This window comes from Vicugna pacos, chromosome 8, assembly GCF_048564905.1.
Source record: "Vicugna pacos chromosome 8, VicPac4, whole genome shotgun sequence".
Taxonomy (NCBI): Eukaryota; Metazoa; Chordata; class Mammalia; order Artiodactyla; family Camelidae; genus Vicugna; species Vicugna pacos.
In genome coordinates this window covers 64,716,011-64,738,616 of record NC_132994.1, presented here as the reverse complement: position 1 = coordinate 64,738,616, position 22,606 = coordinate 64,716,011, and the positions used below count along the sequence as shown (strand labels likewise).

The window sequence follows — 22,606 nt, the reverse complement described above, 5'->3', positions numbered from 1 at the left end:
AAAATCACTGGTATCTCTGTCTGTGTCCAATTTGAAAATGGCTTTCCCCAAGTTCCAATTACTAAATAAACTGAGTTCTTTTATGTTTTTAGACAGACCACAGACAAAAGGTCCCCTCCCACAGGATTTCCCCACCATGTCATCTTAGATCATTTGTACCATCAAAGGGTCCTGCGGCTAGTGCCCGAAGCAGGGGTGGAAGGAGGAGGATGACAGGGCCAGCAGAAAGCTCCCCCAAAGTGCCTGCTCTCAGGGAAGGGCCCAGAGAAGCTGAGGGAATCCCCAGCATGCGCAAAGGAAAAATTGAGGTGGGTGTGCGAGGTGTCCATCAGCAGTGGGGCCTGCCTTTCCCCGAGCAATCAGTCACATGCAGCGCTGGCTCTGGGCCCGGCGTCTTGCTGAGCGACACTGGAGGGACGGCAAAAGGAATGAAAAGCTCAGTCCTAGTAGGCTGGGCGTGGAGCAGTGCCCAGCGCAGCACTAAGCCACAGGGCCAACACCTGCCTCCTACTTTGACCCTGGAAAGGGAAGAAGTCCCAGATGCTCCCCAACCTGCATCTCCAGGTGTGGGCTTACTGCCTGGCTGGCTATCTCCTGGCAGGGGCCGCTGCAGTCTGCAACCCTCTGTCAAATGATAAACACGACTCAGAAAGAGCCCATGTTCCCAACCATCTCGTCTTCTTGGGAAGAGTCAGGGAGAATCACATCCTCGTCTGTTGCTGATAAACTGATTCTGCACAGCACACAATCTGTTATGGGGACTCTAGGTTGGAAACAAAAATCAAGTAACTGTGTGTTGCAAGAGTTGAAAACCCACATTACCCTGAGCTGCTCCTTCTCCCAATTTTGCCCTCTCAGAAAACTGATGAAAGGGTACTTCGTGGTCAGCTGCCAAGGCCAAGTCCAGGAGCTTCTCCTCAGAGGAGAGGCAAGAGCCTGAAACAGAGAAGCGGCAGCACAGAGACTGGCTGCCGCGCGGCTCAGGATCGGAGAGCCCCTTGGTCCTCAAGACTGAGGAAGAACTGGCAGGTGGCCGAGGACCACGCCAACCACAGAGCCTCACGCCCCCACCAGCAGCTCAGGGCCCCGACTCACCAGTACAGCTGCCGGCTTTCACGCCTGTGGGTGGGACTGAGAGTAACACCGTGTAAGAGGCAGATAAGCCGAACGGTCAGAGAATTTGGAGTGAAACAGAACTGGGTTTGAATCTCAGCTCTGTAACTGTGTGACCTCAGGGAAGCTGCTTAACCTCTCTGAGTTGATTCCCTCATCTGTAAAATGAGGATTATGCCATCCACCTCACAAGATTAACATCGAGATTTAATGAGACACAGCAAGTTAGCACTTAGCACAGTGATAAACAGGAACTACTATTATGATTGTTGTAAAGGGATGCCATTCCATAAAGTTTAAACTTCAACTTCCCAGTGTTCAAGCCATCAGTGAGCTAGACATTGGGTCCTATGGAGTCATTCCCTTAGTGCTGTGCTTTAATTTGTCTCCAGTAGAAAATAAGGTGAGAAATAGTGAATGGGCTGACGTCATCACTGACACCTACTGCAATAGCACAAACCTGGTGAGCAGCAGTCAGATCAGACTACACAAGAATGACTCAGCAGCCCAGGGGCCCTCGACCCGGGGGCCTTAAAAAATGCCTAAGCTCTGCTTCTACAGATTCTGATTAAGTTGATCTGGACTAGGGTCTAGGCGTCACTTGTTTTTAAAGCTTCCCAAGTGATTCAAACATACACTCAGGTCTAAAAACCACTCTCCAAGCTAGGAAGGAAACAGCTCAGTTTTTTTGAAGAATCTTTTATCACATATATTCAACTGGCAAACACAGGGGGATCTCCTGGAAGCGCCAAGCACAGGAGCAGGTGCTTGATTTATAAGACCCAGTCCCAATCTCAAGGATCCTAGGGTCTAAGAGAAGAGACCATAGGTGAATAGATGGTAATAATACTGCGGGGACGTGCTATATCAGGGAAAACACTAGAAGCTCCGTATACGTTTAGAAGGGACCTAATCCAGCTCTCCAGACAGAGCCTGTTGCTGGAGAGGGTGTTCCAGACTGAGGCAATAGTTTTTTGCAAAGCTCTGGAGGACAAAAATATATGAAACATTCCAGGCCCCATGGAATTCTGTAGGACTGGACATCAGTCCAAGGCCAAAAGGTGAAGCTGGAGAAGCAGGGACGAGTTCTTTGTAAGAAATACAAGGGGTTTGGGTTTTAAGTAGGGGAGGGTGGAGCGATCAGAGCCGTCTTGTGGAGAGATTATTCTGGCTGGTGGGTGGAGAATCGACGAGAGGGAGGTGAGACTGGACATGGGGAAGCCAGCTCCAAGACGGCAGCAGCAACTGAGGCCAGACCCCACAATGAACAGGGCTGACAGGTATTAGCGGAGGAAGAGCTTGGTGACGGAGGGCATGTTGGGACAGGGACGAGGAGTCAAGGAGGAGGTCCCAGCTTGTGGCCTGAGAACTTGGGGAGTCGCCGACGCCAGGCCCTGAGCAAGGGAAGGGCGGAAAGGCAGGGAGCATGTTACGTGGTAGGATCAGAAGCCTTTGGAGGAAAAAGTTCATTCTTGTTTCATCTGAAGACCATCACTTGGGCTGGTCAAGACTTAAGAAGCCCTGCAAATTCTGTATTTTTCTGTACTTATAGGGTGCCTGGCATTCTCACAATAACTGGAATATCTGACTAATCTAAAATCTTCTTGAGGGTTTACATCAGATGGGCAAAAGGGAGTTTTAATGAAATGCAAGGTGCGTGGCCTGGGAGAGTGTGGGAACAGAAGGCCGGCAGAGCTGAGCGTGCAGAATTATTTTCTGTCTCCTTCTCAAGCTGGGAACGTGTCCCAGCTCCTTTGCTTTCACCCTCTGATCTGAAGATACCTCAGGCCAAGGACACGATCGAATACCTGAAAAGACCTGAAAATAAAAAGCCAGCTAGGCGCCCTGTGCCCTTGTCTGCAGAGCATTGAACAAAGTAAAATCATCACGTCAGCGTCTTTTTGCAAGGCAAACATGTAAACAGAATTGTAAGCAGCTCCATTTATTTGAGTAAATAGCATGTAAATAAATCATTGGTAAACATTACAAAATTAAATACATTTTCAAAAGCTTGCCAGTATACATAAAATTCACAAACATAGTTCTTTGAAAAAATAAAATATGTTCAAAGCACCCTTGATATAAAATGCCTGACCCTTGTGCTCCGACAGGGCCACCTGGAGACACCTTGCAGTATGTGGGGTTTCCGCAGGGAGGCAGTGGGGGCCTCCCAGAGGGAAGGATGAGTTTCTACCCTGCCCTTTGACCCCGCCCACATCCATCTGAACTCTGATCCTTCTCCAAGGAGCCGGTAGACAGCTGAGAGGGGCAGGGCAGGTGCCCCAGGCTCAGCTCCAAACAAGGGGATGGGGTGCAAAATTAGGTCCAGAAGCCAGAGTCCTGACCACACGCCACAGAGGGAAGCTGGCAATGAAATCGCCATCATGCTTCCGCTTCCAAACAGCAAATGCTCCTGTATCAGCTTTCTTGGGAGGAGGTGAAGCTTTCTCCCATTTACACCCACCCATCACTCAGCTCATCTGTTCTGATCTGATGCTGCCCAGACACAGAAGTGACCAGATCTACTTCTACGGAGGAAGAATACATCCTCCACTAACTTCCTTCTGACCTGCTTTCATGGAGAGAGAATAATACACAGTATTTGGCTGAAAGCAGAGAATGAATTGCTACACGGTGCTTCCTTGTTCCACCGCAAAACAGCACTCAGATAGCGTGGGCGTTTCTCTAGAAATCCAAATAGTTCTTCAAATAAAAGGTTCATAAAACTTTAAAATACCACAAACAAGGCAATAAGTACATGACCTGGCAAAGCATCCTGATTAATGAAATAATACAAAGTCCATACATTAAGCCCTTGACCAAGTCCACATTTTTGTAGTGTAGCTCATTAAAATAACGGATACACTGAATTCTTTCACTTTGGTGCATTAAGTGAACGTTGAAGGTCAACAGTATTTGCATGAAGAATACCTAGTGGCCTCTTGAAAACACACGTGCTGTGACCTCCAATGAAAGGATGACCACAAGTTTATTCCACTCGTGTGAAATAAAACTCACATCTACATTTTAACTTAGTTGCGTGTAGATATATACAAGTACGAGAAATTCAACATCTGAGTCAAATGTACAACTTAAGAAAAAAGTATTACCAAGCTAGTTGTAAGAAAACCGTCATCCCTGTATAGTTAAGTTCTAAACATCTGATTTCTCCAAAAAGATGCTGCCTGGACCAGCCCATCCTTGCGTGTCTGCCTGGTTTGGTAATTTTCGGTTGGGCTGAAACCAGAGTAATGATATCTTTGCAATTCAAATATTACACTAACAAAATCTTTTAAAACAAACAAACAAAAAATGCTCTTGAATAAATGTCTAATAGATACCACCCCCCTCCCCCAAAATAGTTGCTCACAAGGACAACTATTCTTTAATAAACGTCTTCATGAAGACCAAATCCCCTCCTCGGTCTCCAGGGAAGTTCCACCTGTGCCAGAATTACACAGTCTTCTTCTGCGGGGGGCTCAGTTTCCTCATGCCTCTTATCCGAGAGAGCAGCTCCTTAATAAATTCCTAAAAGAAATCAGAAGAGATTATTATGAGCTCTATTAAAATTTAGGTTCAAAATCTGCTTGAAGTCATTGATGTCAGTTGCAGTTAACCTTAAGTTGATGAGCTTGGCTGGACGTGTTAACCCCCACTGGTACAATACATGACGTTTTTAAACAAGTGAAAATGCTTGAACTTCACATCACCTTGCTTTCTCATTGCTGTACTCTAGAAAGAAAACCAGTGACTCACTGACATTATCTACTTGAGCCCTGAAGGCCTATGTGGTTTAGATCAGTGCTTCTCGACCTTTAATAAACCATTCACATGTGCCTACAAATCACCTGGGGAGCTTGCAGATGCTGAATGCATAGGTCCAGTTGGGGCTGGGACGGCATTTCCAGCTGGCTGCTAAGTCATGCCAATGTTAAAGTCTCTGGACCACACCAGGAAGAACAAGGCTAGACCAGTGGGTTGTTGTTTTTTTTTTGGCTCAGTGGTTTGCTTTTTCCTTTTTAATTGACATATAATCAGTTTACAATGTTGTGTCAATTTCTGGTGTATAGTATGTTTCAGTCATGCATATACGTGCGTATATACCTTTTCATATTCTTTTTCACTAGAGGTTACTATATGATGTTGAATAAAGTTCCTTGTGCTCTACGGTATATACTTGTTGTGTATCTATTTTATATATAGTAGTTAGTATCTGCAAATCTCGAACTACTTATTTATCCCTTCCCACTCCTTATCCTCCTCCCCGACCATAACCACAAGATTATTTTCTATGTCTGTTCTTAAATCTGAGTGTGCATCAGAAGCACAGGGTAAGGTTGGGGCGCAGGGGGCTTATTAAATAAACCACAGAGTGCTGGGCCCACCCCTAGAGTTTCTGATTCAGTAGGTCTGGGGTGTGGCCTAAGAATCTGCGTATCTAACAAGCTCCCAAGTGGCACCTATGCTACTGGTCCCAGGATCTTACTGAGAACCACTAGCCTAGATCCCAATGGGAGTCTCTTGACTTTTTTGACTGCAAATCATAGTTTGCAAAGGAAAACAAAACACATTTCTCATTTACAACCGAGTACACACAAAAGCACACCTGAAATAAAACCTTAAAGAATGAATACTTACTATATGCCATGCTCCCAGTCTCTTCTATCCTGTTCTAATTTCATTTAAAAGGTGACGCTGGGGAGACCCACTAAAATGATTTCATGACTCTCCATGGATGAGAACCCCAAGACTGAAGGACCATCTAGAATGCTTCCCACGTTATTCCATCAGGAATCTTTCATTGTTGTCTCCTGTATTAGAGTTTTTGGCTACCAAATAAGTCACACTTAGATAAAAATTACTTTGTCCTCCTTTGTTATATTTGTTAAAGCAAAGTTGACAGCCAGTTAGACGTTCTGATCAGCAAGTGACAGCCAGTGAATGTCAGCTCTGGGCACATCAGGGACATCCCAGGACAAAAACACTAAGAAGCCTTACCTCTCTGCTACGGTCTCCCGAAAAGCAGATCTCAGACAGTCTGCCCTACCAACTACAACCCCTAGTCACAGCTCCCAGCCCACATGATCCTGGTGCTACCCTCCAGCTCTGAAACACAGTAAGCTTAAATAGTTAATTAATATTTTATTAGCCACCACAATTTCCTTTTTCAATAATCCTTTTGCTACTATAAAAGTAATGTGCTTTTTCCAGAAAATACAAACCAGCAACAATTACTCCTCAGAATGAACCACTGTTCATGTATTTTCTTCTATGGAAATTATCTTTACCTAATTGAGATCATACTGTATAAGTGTACTCTTTTTTTTTTTTCACTTAGCATTATGTCAAAACTTTTCCCCACAACATTAAACAGTCTTTCAAAAAATTAATTTTATGATTATATGATCCTTTATTGTATGGATGTTCTACAAGCTGCTTAATATCCACATCACTGGATATGTGGTTGGTACTTGGCTTTTCAAAATTATAAACAATGCCGCAATTAACATCTCTGTGCATAAATCTTAGTCTGCAATTTGGATTATTCCCTTTGAAGAGCTATCCAGAGGTGGGTCAAAGGACACAAACATTTTAATCACCACCATTTTTGAACTTGGACAGAACGGAATACATGTGAAGTAAGATCATGTCATGTTTTAGTTTTCTGAACGCCGTTTTATCTAATTTAAGAATCTTCTAGGATGAATAATGACAAATTTCCCCACTTATTTTCTCCACTAATATTCAGTTTTCTTTTTATAAAGTTAAATGCATTTCCTGTTACCCACTTTCCTGTGTGGTTTAAACAACATACAGGATGCTGCACACACAATTTCAATTTCATTGTTTTTGGAATCTGTTACTCACTCAAATGACTGCTGTGAAAGGTTTCACCATTTGGGTGTAGATTCCTTTTCTTTTTTTTTTTTTTCTGAAGCAAAGATCAAAAATCAGAAACCCTATCATTTATCTTAACTCTGGTAATTTTTCTGCACTATTTTAGTAACATTTTTCATAAAGACCATTGTAAAAGTAAAGATTAAAATCACACCAGGAATGATGTACCCTAAACTATATACACTTTCCTCTTCAAGATAATAGCAATTTGGTAATTTAAATCAAATTCAAATTCTCTCAGAAAGTTAGTCATGCTGTACATAAAGCTCAGTGATTAAAAATTTAGTTAAATAATTCCTCTTGTATTGATGATACACTGACATTAGTGAAAAACTCTAATTTTAAATTCTATTTTAATGCAATTTATATGCCTGTAACTTAATATACTATATTGTACATATTTTAAACCATTCATAAAATTTGCATAATGAGATGCTCAGTTGAGTAAGTCAAAAAACAGCAAGACTAATATTTATTCTCCAGACAGAAACTTGATAATACCACTTGCACAGAAGGATTTTGTTGATTATAGATGATTCTAAAATAAGATTCAAGGATGTCTAATCAAAAATACTGACTGATGGCTCTTGGCTTATATTTCTCAAAAATGCTTTATGAAAAGAACAACATATCTCATTTACTTCCAAAACAGGTCACTCACACTTGGGCTGGGGACACTTATTTAGTCAGGGAAGGGCTGTCCCTTTGGAGGAAATGACATCTGAGTCAAGACCTGAACTAACAAAGAGAGGCTACGTTGGAGAAGCTCTGGGGGTCTGGGTCACGGCACATGCGCAGAGTCATTGCAGAGAAACAAGCAAGGAAGTGGGTGTTCCTGGCACAGAAAGGCCAAGATGAGCATGATGGGCACCATGCTGGAGGTGCGAGGGCCAGCTCACCAGGGCCCTGTAGGCCACAGTGAGGCCATGAGGGTGCATCTTCGGTGTAATGGAAAACCACTGGAGGCTTTTAAGTAGGGAAGCAGCATCCTCTGATTTGGGTTATTGAACGATCCCTCTGGCTACTGTGTGGAGAATGAGTTTTCTGAAGACAAGAGTGAGAGAGAGATCAGCTTGGAGCTGTTGCAGTGGTCCAGGCAAGGGATGCTGGTGGCTTAGAGAAACCAAGGTGGAAATAAATGGGTAGATTTGGGATCCACTTCAGAGACAGAGCCAACAAGCTTTGCTACTAGACTGAAAGAGGGAGTAGGGTGCAGCGGCGGGGCGGGGACAGGAAAAAAGGAAATTAAGGTCACTGCTTCTTAGCAGAAGAACACTGGAAGAAAGGTACTGCTATCTCCTCAGATGGGGGATAACTTGAAGGAACAAAGCAAGTTTACAGCCTTGAGTTACCTACTGGGTATCTAAGGGTAAATGTCAAGAAGTCAGATAAACATAACTTCAGGTCTCAGCTCATGGCAGAAAACATAAATATGGGCATCAGGGGCTTTCAACTAAAAGCAAAACAAAACATCTTAAAAATCTCCACGTGATCTATACATGGTCATAGCAACCTAGCACACAGAGATGCAAGAAGGAAACAAAAGTTCCATGTAAAAACGTAACTTTTACTATATGTAAAGTATTTTCTATTCTATTTTATTTTGAGGAGATACAGGTCAAGACCACCTAATGGTTACCACCCACACTTTGTAAACACCATGATCTAGACTCTGACTATCCAATATAGTAGCTCCTAACCACACACAGCTACTTAAATTTAAATTAATGGGCACATCTTCTGTCAGATTTATTCCTAAGTATTTAATATTGTTGATGTTATAGTAAATGGTATGCTTTTATTTCAATTTCTGATTGTTTATTGCTAGTAGAAATACAGTAGATTTTTTAAACATTTCTCTTATATCCTGCAAGCTTGCTGAACTAACTTTTTTGTATACTCTATTGGATTTTATACAGAGACAATCATGTTAACCGTGAATAAAGACAGTTTCACTTCTTCCTTTCCAATCTGGATGCCTTTTACGTATTTTCCTTGCTTAATGATACTGGTTAAAAACTCCAATACAATGTTGAATAAAAGTGGTGAGAGTGGACATCCTGACCATGTTCCTGATGTCAGGGAGAGTTTTAGCCTTTCACCACTAAGTATGTTACCTGTATTTTTCAAAGATATGCTTATTGACAACAACTTCACAACATTCCCTTCTATTCCTAATGGGCTGAGAGTTTTTATCAAAAGCAGACACTGGATTTTGTTAAATGATTTTTCTGCATCTATTGACATATTGATACCATATATGATCATAGGGTTTTTCTTTTCCTGAAAAGAAAAGACTCTTAATATGGTGCATTACATTGATTTTCAAATGTTAAATCTACGTTGCATTCCTGGGATAAACCTCGCCTGACCGTGATGTTTTGTTCTCTTTTATATATTGTTGAAATCAATTTGTTAAAAATTCACTTCAGATTTTTTTGCATCTATATTCATGTCAGATACTTGTCTAAACCGTTCTTTTCTTGTAATGTCTTTGGTTTTAGCATCAAAGTGATTCTGGCCTCACAGAATCAGTTGGGAAGTATTCCTTCCTTTTCAAGTTTCTGGAAGAGTTTGTGTAGAGTTGATACGATTTTTTCCCTAAATGTCTGGTAAAATTCTCCCATGAGGTCATCTGAGCCTGGATTTGTTTTGTTTTTGTTTTGTCTTGGAGGGAGGTTTTGGCAGATTGTATCTTTCAAGAAACTAGTCTATTTCATGTAAATTGTTGAATTTATGGGCATGAGGTTGTCATATCTGAAGAATCTGTATGATGTTATCTCTCTTATTCCTGATATGATAATTAGTCTTCCCTCTTTATTAACACTTACTAATATGGCTAGAGATTTATCAATTGCATTGATCTTTTCAAAGAATCAGCTTTTATTTTACTGATTTTCTTTATTGTTTTTCTGTTTTCTATTTCATTGATTTCTACTTTCATCTTTAATATTTCCTTTCTTCACCTTACTTTGAATTTAATTTGTTCTCCTTTTCCTATTCCTGAGGTGGATGCTGAGGTCACTTATTTGAGACCTTATCTAATGCTGACATTTACTGCTAGATTGTCACCTGCAAGCACTGCTTTAGCTTCATCTCACAAATTTTGATATGCTGGATTTTCATTTTCTTTCACTTAAAAATAGTTTCTGATTTCCCCTTTGATTTCTTCTTTGGCCCACGAGTTATTGGCCCATGAGAAATGTATGCTTTACTTTTCAAATATTTGGGGATTTTCCAGTTATCTTTTTGTTACTGATTTCTAATTTAATTCCACTGCATTCAAAGAACATATCTTGTATGACTTGAATCCTTTTAAATTTGAGACTTGCTTTATGGCCTAGAATATGTGTGTCTTGGTAAATGTTCTGTGTGCATTTACAAAGAACCAAGCTGACTTCAAGCTGGGCATTTCACCACTATCTTTATACAGTCTCCTCCCATGTAACCTGTACATGCACTGAACATGTAAAAAGAAAAGAGGAACATGAGTGGTTCCCAGATGCAGGATTTCCAAGTGAAAATGTAAGTTATTTAGGGCAATCCTTTAACCACAAAGGGTATGCTCTTTTGCGATACTCAAATAAAGGCACTCTTGACTCTCTTTTGACGTTTCAACACCCAGCTAAAAGGATGGGTGAGGATCAACAAAAATCCCTAGTGGGTTCTGTATTGGCATCTGGCGCTGGTTATTCCTGATCTATAGAAAGTGAAGGAAATTAACACTATTGAAGACCTGCGGTAGCCTCTCCACATATTACATGTTTAATCCATTGTAGTAGGTTTTATTATCTCCATTTCACAGATCAGAAAAACTGATATTTTAGTTCATTCGTCATTTGCCCAAGTCACAAAGAAAATATTTGAATCTAGGTCTCTTGAAGTCAATTGAGTTCAGTAAATATGTACCAAGACCCCATCACGTGCCAGACTCTACCCCGGGTGCTGACGTGCAGAAGAAGGTAGAGGCCCTGAGTAGCAGGAGCTCCCAGGCCAGCAGGGAAGGAAGACACAGAAACAGGCCCTGTCAGCGTAAAGCACAAGCCACAGTGCTAAGTGAGTACAGGTGCCCCGCGGGCAGGACAGTGCACCCTGCCCAGCCGAGCCAGACACAGCTCCTGCCTCTCCCACTCTGCCTCTCACAGTGGATGGCAAGTTAAAAGAAGTTCCAGGAGACTCTGAAAGATCAGAAGCTTTGCATTAACATAAGGATTCCAGGATCCAGAATTGCTGCATTGGAGTGATGGTCTAGCTTCCTCTCCCTCCCTCTTACCTCTTCCTCCTCTCCCTCTTCTAGCACTTCTTCAAGGTACACATTTTATTAGTTGAACATCTTCCACCAGTTTCTAAGACCTGGCCATTCTGGTCCATCATGTTTGAAATACTATTCCAGTAAAATGCCATAATTTTTGCCTGACCCATCATTTCAAGACATGTAGTTTTTCAGACGGACTCAGCAGCTTTTGTCCTCAAAACACTACCTAAAAGATCCCAGGTCTGCTCCTTCAGATCTGCCTCCCAGCTCGCATTCCTGTGGGCTGCTGTGGGCTGGGCCCGGGTAGGGGACTGAACTGCAGCTGGACGATCACTGCATGCACTGGCTTGTAATGAGGGGGTGAAGCTCTGTGTCTCAAAGTCTGTGAATCATAATGGTGATGCAAGAAGCAGAGAAAAGGAAGATAAATAAAGATCTTGGGTTACAGACATAGAAGAACCCTTTGAAACAAATGCCTAAAAAGATCTCAGATGGGTTTGTTCCTATATGGAAGGAGTAACCCTCTGTGCACACAGTAAGAAGCAGTGTAGCCACATGGTTAAGAGAGGGACTTGGGAGCCAGGCTGGGTTCAAATCCTTGCACATCCCTAAGGACTAATCATTTTCTCTGTGCTTCAGTTTTCCTCACCTGTAAAGTGGGAGCAATGATAATAAAACCTACCCTCCAGGTTGCTACAAGAACTAAATGAGAAAATGAATTAATATATATATTGTGCATGGGAAAGTGCTCAGACCATAAGAAGTGCTGTGTTAAGTGCTTGCTACTATCATCATCATCATCATCTCCACCATCAACATCTTCACTGTCATCATCATCATGACCATGGAGACAATACTGATAAGAATATTTCCAGTCTGTACAAGTTCAAATCAAAATCACTAAGAAAAGTGTAGCCCACCTTCCCCACCCCAGTCCCCTAGAAAAGGTGTGAAAATTAAGGCAGATGAGAAGTATGTTGTGTGACATCCAGCATTCATGGGCATTCAGGTCAGGGAGTTAATGTCAGGCTATGAGCAGCACAAACGAGTTTCTTCCAAAGAAGCTGTCAGTATCACTGGCCAAGCAAATGTTTCTCCCTTCGTGGTTGTCGGGTCCCCCAGCTTCAGGCAACAGACACTACAACTGCTGAGAAAATAAATGCATTCACGCCTCTCTTATCCTGCCCAGTCCAGGACTGCAATTACCCCTGCACCTTCCCACCAGATTCCCTCCCTTTGACCTCACTTCCCCGAGGTCTCGGCCACAGCCCAGGACCGCAGTCAGCCACTCCGGTGCCACCTCACCTGCCTGACTTTCCCTCTTGGAAGGCTACGAATGAGTACATTCAATCCTCATGTCACAAAGTGTTTGAAATGGACATGAAAACGTCCCTTCGGCGACAGTTCCCGTCCACCCCCTCCCCTGGCACACACACACATGCACAGACACACTCTCTCACACACATGCACACACACACAGAGGCAGCAGCAACCACCCACCTCTCACCTCCTTTAGCTCATCCTTTTCCTCCTTCTGACTCTCTGGGTCTATGAACGTGGCTTCCATCACACTGCAGGTGAAATCTTTGCCCTTCCTCCTACTAACCCTCTTCCCTTAAAACAGCGGAAAAATTCACCTCTTCAACAAATACCTTTCTAAATGACCCTGGGGACCTCAGCCCCAACCTCAGTCTGGGCACTATTTTTGTATCTGAGATGCTCTGCATTCACCTTTTACCCATGAACTCCTGTGGGGACTCTTCTTTCCCAGAGGATGAACATGTCTGTTTCATTTAGCATAGGACCGTTCTCTCACAGACTCTAAATGCCTGTCTGCAGTTCAGGTAGAGCTCATACTCATTGGGCACCTTTTATGTGACAAGCACGCTGGGCATCTTCATATAATGTGTCATTTAATCATTACAACTATCTTGTAAAATAGGCTCAGAGAGGTTTAGAGGTTTGCCCGAGGTCACCCAGCTACTGAGTGGTCAGACCAATATTCAAACCCTACTCTGATATAAAGGCATAAGACATATGGAATCACTGTCCTGGGATGGAGGGTACAATTCCTTCTCTCTGCAAGCTCTACCCAGTGTGATACATCAAAAGAAAAGTGGAGAAAGGGTTTGAAATGGAAATTCCCAGAGAAGACAACACGAACAGCCAATAAGCACATGGGGGAAAGTGTTCAACCTTCCTAGCTGGCAGTCAGGAGATGGTATGTTTTCAAAAATGAGATATTACCAGATTGGTGAAAATTTTCAAGTCTGGCTATACCAGGTCTGGGGCTGACACAAGCTGGTGCAAACATTTGAGAGCAACCCCATTTTTGGTATATTCCTTGGAGAAACTCTTGTGCACAAGGCAATAGGTTAAGAAATTATTTTATTATTGTTCACAATAATGGAAAAGTGGACACAGCCTAAGTGAGTATCAACAGAAGAGTGGATAAATGTATTACAATATATTAATACATAAAAATGTTATTGCACAGGAATGCAATAAAAATGAATAAACTAGAGTCTCCTGTAGCAACATGGACAAATCTCAGAAATCTCATGTTGGGCACAATAAGTAAGTTGAAGAAGAAAACTTGCAGCATACCATTTATATAGTTATAAAGCACCCAAGATAATCCACGTGCATACTTCATACTCCTACTTGGTTGCAAGAATCCAACCTGTCTTCACTTTCCTAGCTTGGTGCTTAACATACAGGAGGTGCTCAGCAAAGGTTTGCAAAGTAAAGAAATGTGTGTGAAGCAATTAATTCATACAACTGTGGCATTAAAGTGAAGGAGCAGAGAAAGGGGACGTTAGAATCTTCATATATCAATAAAGGGGACTGGAATCATACAAAGTATCAACTGGCCCCAGCTACTGTGAAGGAAGGTTCTAGAAATGTACCTTTCAGCACTGGAACACTAGCCATCCGGGGGAGTTAGGGAAGACAAGAAGCATTTGGGGGAAGGTGGGGGCCTAGGATGCTTGTGTGTGTGTGCGTGTGCATGTGTGCACACATTCTCAGACACACACAGAAGACAGAGAGATCAAAGAAGCAATAAAAAAAGAGAAGAAACATTTCCAGTGACCCTGGAAATCTGACTTTATATGACATGCAGCCACCTGATTTATGAGATACTTCTAAGAAAGAAAGAAGCCAAAGCATGTTCCTGAGGGGTTCTGGCAGCAGCAGAGTGAAAACAGAAGGTCCCTCCTCGCTCTGGAGTTTCAGTTGTGTGACACCATCACAGGGCACGGCCCCGCGGTGGCCACGCTCTACTCAGAGCTCCGGTCCCCCAATCCCTCCTGGGCCCTGTGGCTTTCAGCTGCCACCCCCTCCCGCCTGCTCCGGCCTGTGCCAGAGGCGGCAGATGGACACACATTTTGTAATTATCACCACAGCCAGGCGTCTGGGCCCCTTCCCTAGTCGCTCAAAGTGATTCATCTGTTACACTCATTGATGACACAGCGCTGCTTTAGCGAAGACGGCTCCGTGGGAAAGTGGGAAAAGGAGAAACCACAGTATCACGGCAAATCGCCGCCTTGAGCATGAGTAAACTGCATTTGTGTCATTCTTTCACATATTTTGAGTCATTGAAAAAGATAAACAAGATACATGGATTTTATGCGGTAGCCGTTTGATGAGAAGCGTTTCCTGATATAAGGACTTTCCAAAGAAATGCTTAAAACTGCTGCTCCGTGAATGGTGTCACCGACCACAGCGATTGTGTGGATCCTGCAAGTTCCTATGAAAGGGCTCCCAGCAGAATTCTTGGTGCTCTACCTGTTTGTCCAAAACACAGCCACTGACCCCTTATACAGAGTACAGGCCGGGGCAAAGAACAGTAGGAATTCTGAAGGGTGGGGTGCATGGGGGTCAGTGACTGCCCCGTGTGCTCCTTCCTCTTTGTCACCTCAATCAATTTCCTAAAATCTCACATCCACAGGAGCCATCTGCTCCCAGTCCTGAGCCTCAGTGCCAAAACACGGCAGATCACGTCAACTCATACACCTTTTCTGTAGCTACCTGACACTTCTTCCAACAAGCCTAACATTCAACAGACAACATGGGAATCAGGCAAGTTGTGATCAGACAAGGAAAGAAGAATTTTTTAAAATTGAGGAATAACTGACATATGCCAATATATTAGTTTCAGGTGTACAACATAATGATTCAATACTCGTATATACCGCAAAAAAACATGATGGTTAAGTCAAGTTAACATCCATCACCACATACAGTTACAATTTTTTTTCTTGTGTTGAAAACTTTTAAGATCTACTCTCTTAGCAACTTTCAAACATACATTACAGTATTGCTAACTATAGTCACCAGGCTCTATGAGAAGAATTTCTAGATCCAACAAGGTTTAGACACATGAGAACAAGGGAAGGGTAGGTAGCACGTATCTGTTTTCAAATGTGATGGCAACACTTGAAAACTGTTCCAAGTGGCAACATGTCCTCATCTGAAGAACCAGCTAAGCATTTAAAAATCACGCTGTGAACTTCCATCAGCTTGAATATCCAGGTCACACGGGAGGCCAAAGGGGCAGGCAGTGAATCCTCCCTGATGAACACAGCTCTGGGGGGGTGTCCTCAGCCCTGGGTGACTCTGGGATTTGCTCCCTGCAGTCATTGGCATTATTCAGCACCACAAGTGCCATCATCACTCATCACTGAAATACTTCACTTCCCTCTCTCTTTTTTGCGGGGTGCGGGGGGCGGGAGGGAGGAGTGTTTATCTTCAGAGAGGTTCGTTGGCTGACAGGGCACACCAGAACTGATCCTATTTTTCATTATCTGCAAAGAGGCTTATGAATCTGTTTTGGATAAGGGTTTGTGCCTGCTGGGCTTATAATCACTTCTGCCAACATAAATTCCTGAAGGTTTTAACTGCATCCTGGTTTCCCTCCTTTAACTTAAAACCACTGACACCATTGTGTCCGTTTATTTTCTTGACTATCTGCCATTAAAGATTAATTTGTTCTGTTGGTGAGAGCGGGCCCATTCATCTATTTTAGAGATCCAGACCACTGCTCTTAGACTAATTTATTTTGTACCCAAATTCTAACCTTTATTTATACGCAGCAGAACAATCCATTTGCTCTTACCAGATTCAACCTCACCAGCATTTAATTCTTCCTTCACTTACTAACGGGTTTCTCACAATTCACACACTTGCAATTCAGACAACATATAATAAAGTCCATATCAGTACTCCAACCACAGTAAATAATCAGTGGAGTAAATTCATCAACATTATAATCTACCACTTTATAATCACTAAGGAAACTAAAGTAATTTCATCAAGGGTTCCATTATCAATGAAGAACAATCTTATTTGCTATAAACGCCGAAATCCTGAGTAAATGAAAGAAACCCATTTCCAAATTCGTTTTTTTCATTGTGATTCCCTTTGCTATATATAGAAATCCAAAAGCCATGTGTCAGATTACCTTTGATTCATATTTTTTCTTCTGTCCAGATAAGTCTAAACACAAGAAGAAAATATGAAGCTGTTTTTAATATAGAGTTGATCGGCTTTTTAAATATGATCATTACTTCTGAGTTTAATGAAAAAAAGAAAAGGCCATAAAATCACAATCAATCATTGGGAAATGCCAACTATTTAAAGGTCCACTGCCCTTTAAAGCCTGTACCTCCCCCACCGACTCTTTTATAAAAACCATTAATTACTGAAGCATCCGAAGGCAAGATGCATGTGGCTCTCCCTATAATGTCATCTCTTTCTTCTTTCCTAATGTTTTGTCTCAATTATTGTCGTCAGCATCATTATCATTATTCTCATGGTCATCCTGCTTCTAAGACTGTAGTGAAGTCTTAAACCTGGCCCAGAAGGAGTTCTGGTCTTTGTCCTCAGATCCTGAGAGGCAAGCACTAAGCCGCTGGAATGACTACTCCCTGATAAAAGTGTCTGCGCTTACCTGGGGGCCTTGGGCCTTGCAAGAGAGTCTAACTGTGACTTAGGGTGGGGGCTTTGGGTCACATGGTATCGGCTCCTTATCCTGAGGGGCCGGAGACTCGAGTTAGCCATGTGCACAGTCCACCGTGGCTATGTGACCAAGTCACAATAAAGACTCAGAGCACCCAGGCCCAGGTGAGCTTTCCTGAGTGGCTACTCTGTACATACTGCCACACACCAACACTGCCCATGACCCCCAGGGAGAGGACAGCTGGAGACTCTGCATGCGGACCTTTCCTGGGCCCTGTCTCACAAAGCTCTCCTCCTGGCTGATTTTCCTCTGTAGCTTTTCATTTTAATAAACTTTAACTGTGAGCGTGAGTAACTTTCAGTGAGTCCTGTGGGTTCTTCTAGCAAATCATCAAACATGAGTCTGGTCTTGGGGCCCCTGAACTTGCAAATGGTGTCAGAAGTGAGAGTGGTCTTGTGGACCATTTGTTGCCTAACTTTGCAAAGAGTACTGAATGAAGACCAGGAAGTAAATGCAGAGTTTTGCTCAGTGATCGCATGTCTATGGCAAGCTTACCTAACATTTCTGGGTTGCGTTTAATGAAGACAACCTTCAGATTTAGAAATAACCCAAAGTAGAACTTGTGCTCACCTAGTAAGAGTTCAGAGACAGACAGTGGGAAGGAGACAGAGCACAGGATGTCTACCCAAACATGAGTCCAAATGCCTGCTCCCGCACATCCGGGCTCTTCCCCTGGGCAGAGGTGGCCTGGAGCAGAAAGAACTTTAATAGCATGTGTGAGCAACAGACACAATGGGAGCAAAATCCTTTGGGCCGCTAGATAAAGCTTCCCATGTTTCCTGTTAATAAATCCCAATCCTTTGTTACTCACCTGCCTAACTGCACTAAAACATCCTAAGGCCCTCATAGCCAGGGGGGTTCCAACCACCAGCATGCCGTTCTCATCTGATTCTGATCTTTTTTTGTAAGTTCCCCAATTCTCTCCCTTTTCAGAAACATCATTCTGAAGGTGCCAGCTTTCAAAGGGTGATTTCAATGCATTAATCTAGCATCAAGCTCTATGCCTCATCTCTGCCCAAAATTGCAGTCTTTTTTGAGGAAACCCCATGGGACGCCAGCTGAAAAGATTCCCCGGCCTGCAGGCGCTCAGACGCATTACACAAGCCAAACGGCCGCCTCCTCGGCTTTCTCTAGTGAGGACACAGTCCCTAAAATCATTTTCCATTAAGTAATTTGGCTCCTAACTTGGAGAACCATCGGATAAGCTGACACCCCTGGCATTTCTGTTCTTTTATTCCCATTTTAATATTCTTTGGGCACTTAAATTCTGACCAGAGTTGGCTGTGGCCATCTAAGAGATTGTTTTTAAAAGGGACACGCATCTTCACTACCCTCCTTAAGTCCCTATATTAGTTACAGGCACATGGATGTTCAGTAAACATTTGTTGAGCAAATAAATAAAGAGAACGTAGCAAAATGCCATGCTGTGCCTCCTCCAGTCACACACGCAGCCTCTCTGTGTTGTCAATGCCCAGTTTATATTTTCTCCCCACAGCAATTGGCTCACTGGTCAGGGGCTGGGAGCACTTCCATGTACACAGAAACCGAACAATATTTTAAACGGATTAAGATGCTAAATTGGTAGAGAGCTGCTGTGAGTAGGATGAGCTGACAATGGTCATCACCAAAGGGTGTCAGAGAAGTAAGATGCAGTCACTCATCGTGATACCAAAGCAATGAAGGAGAATCCGCCCTTCTACCGCCAACCCAGGACGAGCAAAAAAGCAGGCCTGCCTTTCTGAAAACACAGCTCAATTCCCATCTGCAAACAACGATTAGACATCCCTTTTCTGCACCACCACGCGGCATGGTATTTCCATGACCCGGCTGACTACTGGGACACAGAAAAGCCTCTCACCACCCACTCCCAGACTTCGTCATTCGTCATGAACCTCTGGTGCAGATCAGTTTACAAGCTTTGATTGCTAGGATGATAGGTAATACCACAACCTTTACTTTACAAAAATGAAATAAATGCACAGAAAGAAAAATCAAATGTTTATCAGAGAACAATGGCTCAGCCACCTCCAACTCTAAAAAGAGATTTCTTGATAGAAATAAATAGATCAGACTGGCAACTCCCTTACAATGGGGGTGCTCCTCTGTGATCCTCAGATTTGAAAACCATGCAAAAAGGAGTAAAAGAAGCTCCTCCATAGCCTGGCTAGCTGGCCTCAACACCCCTACCCCTGATTTCTATAATGTCCACTAGGCGATCACTATGGATCCTTCAAATCCAAGTCATAACCAAAACAAAATGATTGCCCTTCTTGCATTATAGAGAAATATCCTTTTCTACCTTTAAATCAGCTCTATTATAATATCAACAACATCAGAAATGGCATTCACTCAAGGGGGAAAAATTAAAACATCATTCTTATAAGTCAATCACTAACACGTCAGTGTGGTGACCGCCAATTACTGCTGTGTTTCTGAAGAGTCCAAGTCAGGAAAGATTTAAATGCCAGGAATCCCCAGTTTGGAATATGAATCAAAATGGGGAAACACAAGTCCTTTTCTTATCAGCCAAGGACCCAAATGGGATAAAACTACATAAAACCACGGACCCAAAGTCTATAACCGAAAGTGACACACCAAAACAATATCACTTGTGTGAAATCAGCAGATTCTTTAACGTCTGCTTTTCAAATTGAATAACACAAGAACAGCATTACTGGTGAATTTGGGCATTTTGCGTATTTAATACGTAATGGAGGAGCACTGACCTTTATAGAACCAGACTCAGCTAGCATGCGCCCAGCTTTGTGTTATGTGCTTTCCTAAGTACCCTAACTTCCCCCACTGACTCACTATGTCATCTTAGGCATATTTGGCAGCCTTTATACGTCTCAAATTCTCTAAGTGATCATGGTGTCAAGCTCACAGCCCTGTTGTGAAGATGAAATGAGTTAATACGTGCGATTAGATCAGTGCCTGGCGTGCTTAGTGAGGATTTAGGAACCACTGTTGTTGTCACTATCACCAAGGTTATTGTCATTGCAAAGAACCCTCACCAAAACCCAGGGCGGTGGTTATTATTACCTCTATTTTTAAAAAGGAGCAAATGGAGGCTCAGAGAGGTTGAGAAAATTGCTCAAAGTTACGCGCATTGAGTGCTGGCGCTGGTATATGAGTCTTGATTCAAAGTCTAGTCTTTCCACTCCCTACCAGCCCCTCCCCAGCCACTGCAATGAAGCTATAAATAAATGCGTCTGAATCAGCAAAAAGGGCTTCCTTACATTTACAACTTCAAAGTGGCGTAATAATTGTCTCAAAATTCTTTTGATCAAAAAATAGCACCTCCAGAGAAGACTACTTGAAAAGGAACATTATTAATTGTCAGGCATTTAGCTGAGATAAGACAGAGTCCTTTAATGTCCTAGATGTCTTGCAAGTAGCTTAGGAAGATGGGCAGGATGGGGAAAAAAGCACAAGATAAGGCACTAGAAATTCTGGGCTGAGTCCCTGCCTCTCCGCTCCTCTGCTCACCGCTGTGAGGTCTTAGACAAGTTGCCCAGACTCTCTACACCAAGCGATGGTTGTGAGGACTAAATAAGACAATGCTTGTTACCACAGTGTGAACTTGAGGGCTCTGTGGAAGCATAAGCGCTTATTTTCATCATCACAGTCCAGGTGCCAGTAAAATCTGTTTCTTACGAACATAAGCTCAAAGGCAAAACTACCCAACCTTTTCTGAAATGACCCTTTAATAGATCAATGAGCTTGACTGAAACTCCGCAGTGTTTGACACCATTTCCATTCCTAGAAACCACAAGCTAAACATGGAACACGAGATGCTCTCCTGTAAACTCCAGCGCCTCTTCCTTTGGAACTCTGAGGAGCATTCTAGTGTCGCATCCTTTCAGCTCATAAGCCTCCTTACAGAGAACAGGTGAGGGACACTTTTGTTCCCGGGGGACAAGACCCTCCATTTCATCTAACTGTGTTAATGAATGTAAATACTTTGCTCCCTGGACACTGCAAAAACTGGGACGAGGAAGGAGGCTCATGTATATCCAACCTTTACCACCGAAATCCAACACATGAACTTCTCCACCCAGGAGAGCTGAAGCAAATGGGAATGATAAAGTGAGTTAATGGCATGTCTACACCCACCAGTCCGGATATACTCTCAGTAACGATCCCCACGCCGACACCACATGCTAATTCACCAGCATCATCCATCACTTTTCTTTTGGTTTTTTTTCCAACTTATCCAAACTTTATTCAATTTCCATCTGAGAGCTAGTAGTCACAGTACTAAGTTGTTATATCATTAAAATGTCCATTCTACTATATTTAATGTGCACACATACAGTTTGAGATGTATAGACTGTGATTAAGAGGGATTTCTTATGCTTTGAAGTAGTATAAAATTGTCCAACACTCTTTCTCTGCTGTTGAATAATTGATACGATTACATTCTCAAGGTCAACAAATATGAAAAGAAGGAAAAGGATCTTCAGTAACAAGGTAAATGGAATTTGTGGCATCATTTCCGTTGGTATTTGTAATGTCAATTTACATTTTCACCATCAGAGGTCATGAAAGAACAATGGTGAACAGAAAATTTGAGCTTTGTTCATCCATCACTTTTCTTGACTACAAAAACCCTACTAGTCTTGTCTAACCTTTCACAACAATCTGATGCTGCCCTCCAAATATCTGTTTTAATTCTTAGATCAGTTTCCCAACTAACTATAAATAAAGGAGTTCTAGTTCCCAAAAAACTAAACAGTGAGGTCTCCTGCCTCCTTCTCATCCTCACTTCCAAAGAGCCTGAAGTCAAATTATCAACACTCAAACAGCAGTTTACAGGGTCAAACTCTTAAAAAAAAAAACTCAACAGCCCAAATATCTCCAGAAAAGAAATGTCCAAATAGTGACAGTTTGAGGAGGCCCCCTGCTCCAGACACACACACAACAACAACAACAACAAATCTGATTTGCAAGCTTGTCACTCCACAGTGAGACCCACCAATGGACAAGGTGTGCTCACACACACAGATTCTAATCAACTCACTGGGTCCCAACATCCAAACATGGGTATACTTCCCCAAGCCAGTAAAGACAGACAAAAACAAACAGAAAAAAAAAAAAAGAAAAAATAAGTGGGATTCAGAGAAAATGCAGACAGCAAAATAATCTTGAAAACAAAAACAAAGAAAATAAAACACTTGATCGATAATCCTCAAAGAGAAAAAAGAAATTAGTGCATCCATAATCTAAGAAGAAATACAGAAACAAAACAGTCAACAGTGATTAAGAAAGGGCTGTTGGATATTAAAAATAAAATAGCTGAAACTTTAAAATATCAG

At 42.5% G+C, this 22,606-nt stretch overlaps 1 protein-coding gene across 1 annotated transcript in view; it reads right to left on the bottom strand.

The window, feature by feature from the left end:
* Positions 1–3,039: 3,039 nt before the first annotated feature.
* The window catches only part of PPP1R14C (protein phosphatase 1 regulatory inhibitor subunit 14C), a 79,440-nt gene continuing 59,873 nt past the window's right edge, over positions 3,040–22,606 (bottom strand). Inside the window, exon 4 of the mRNA XM_015246224.2 lies at positions 3,040–4,641. Within this exon, the coding sequence (XP_015101710.2) occupies positions 4,567–4,641 (75 nt within the window). The 3' untranslated portion in view covers positions 3,040–4,566. The remainder of the gene's footprint in view (positions 4,642–22,606) is intronic.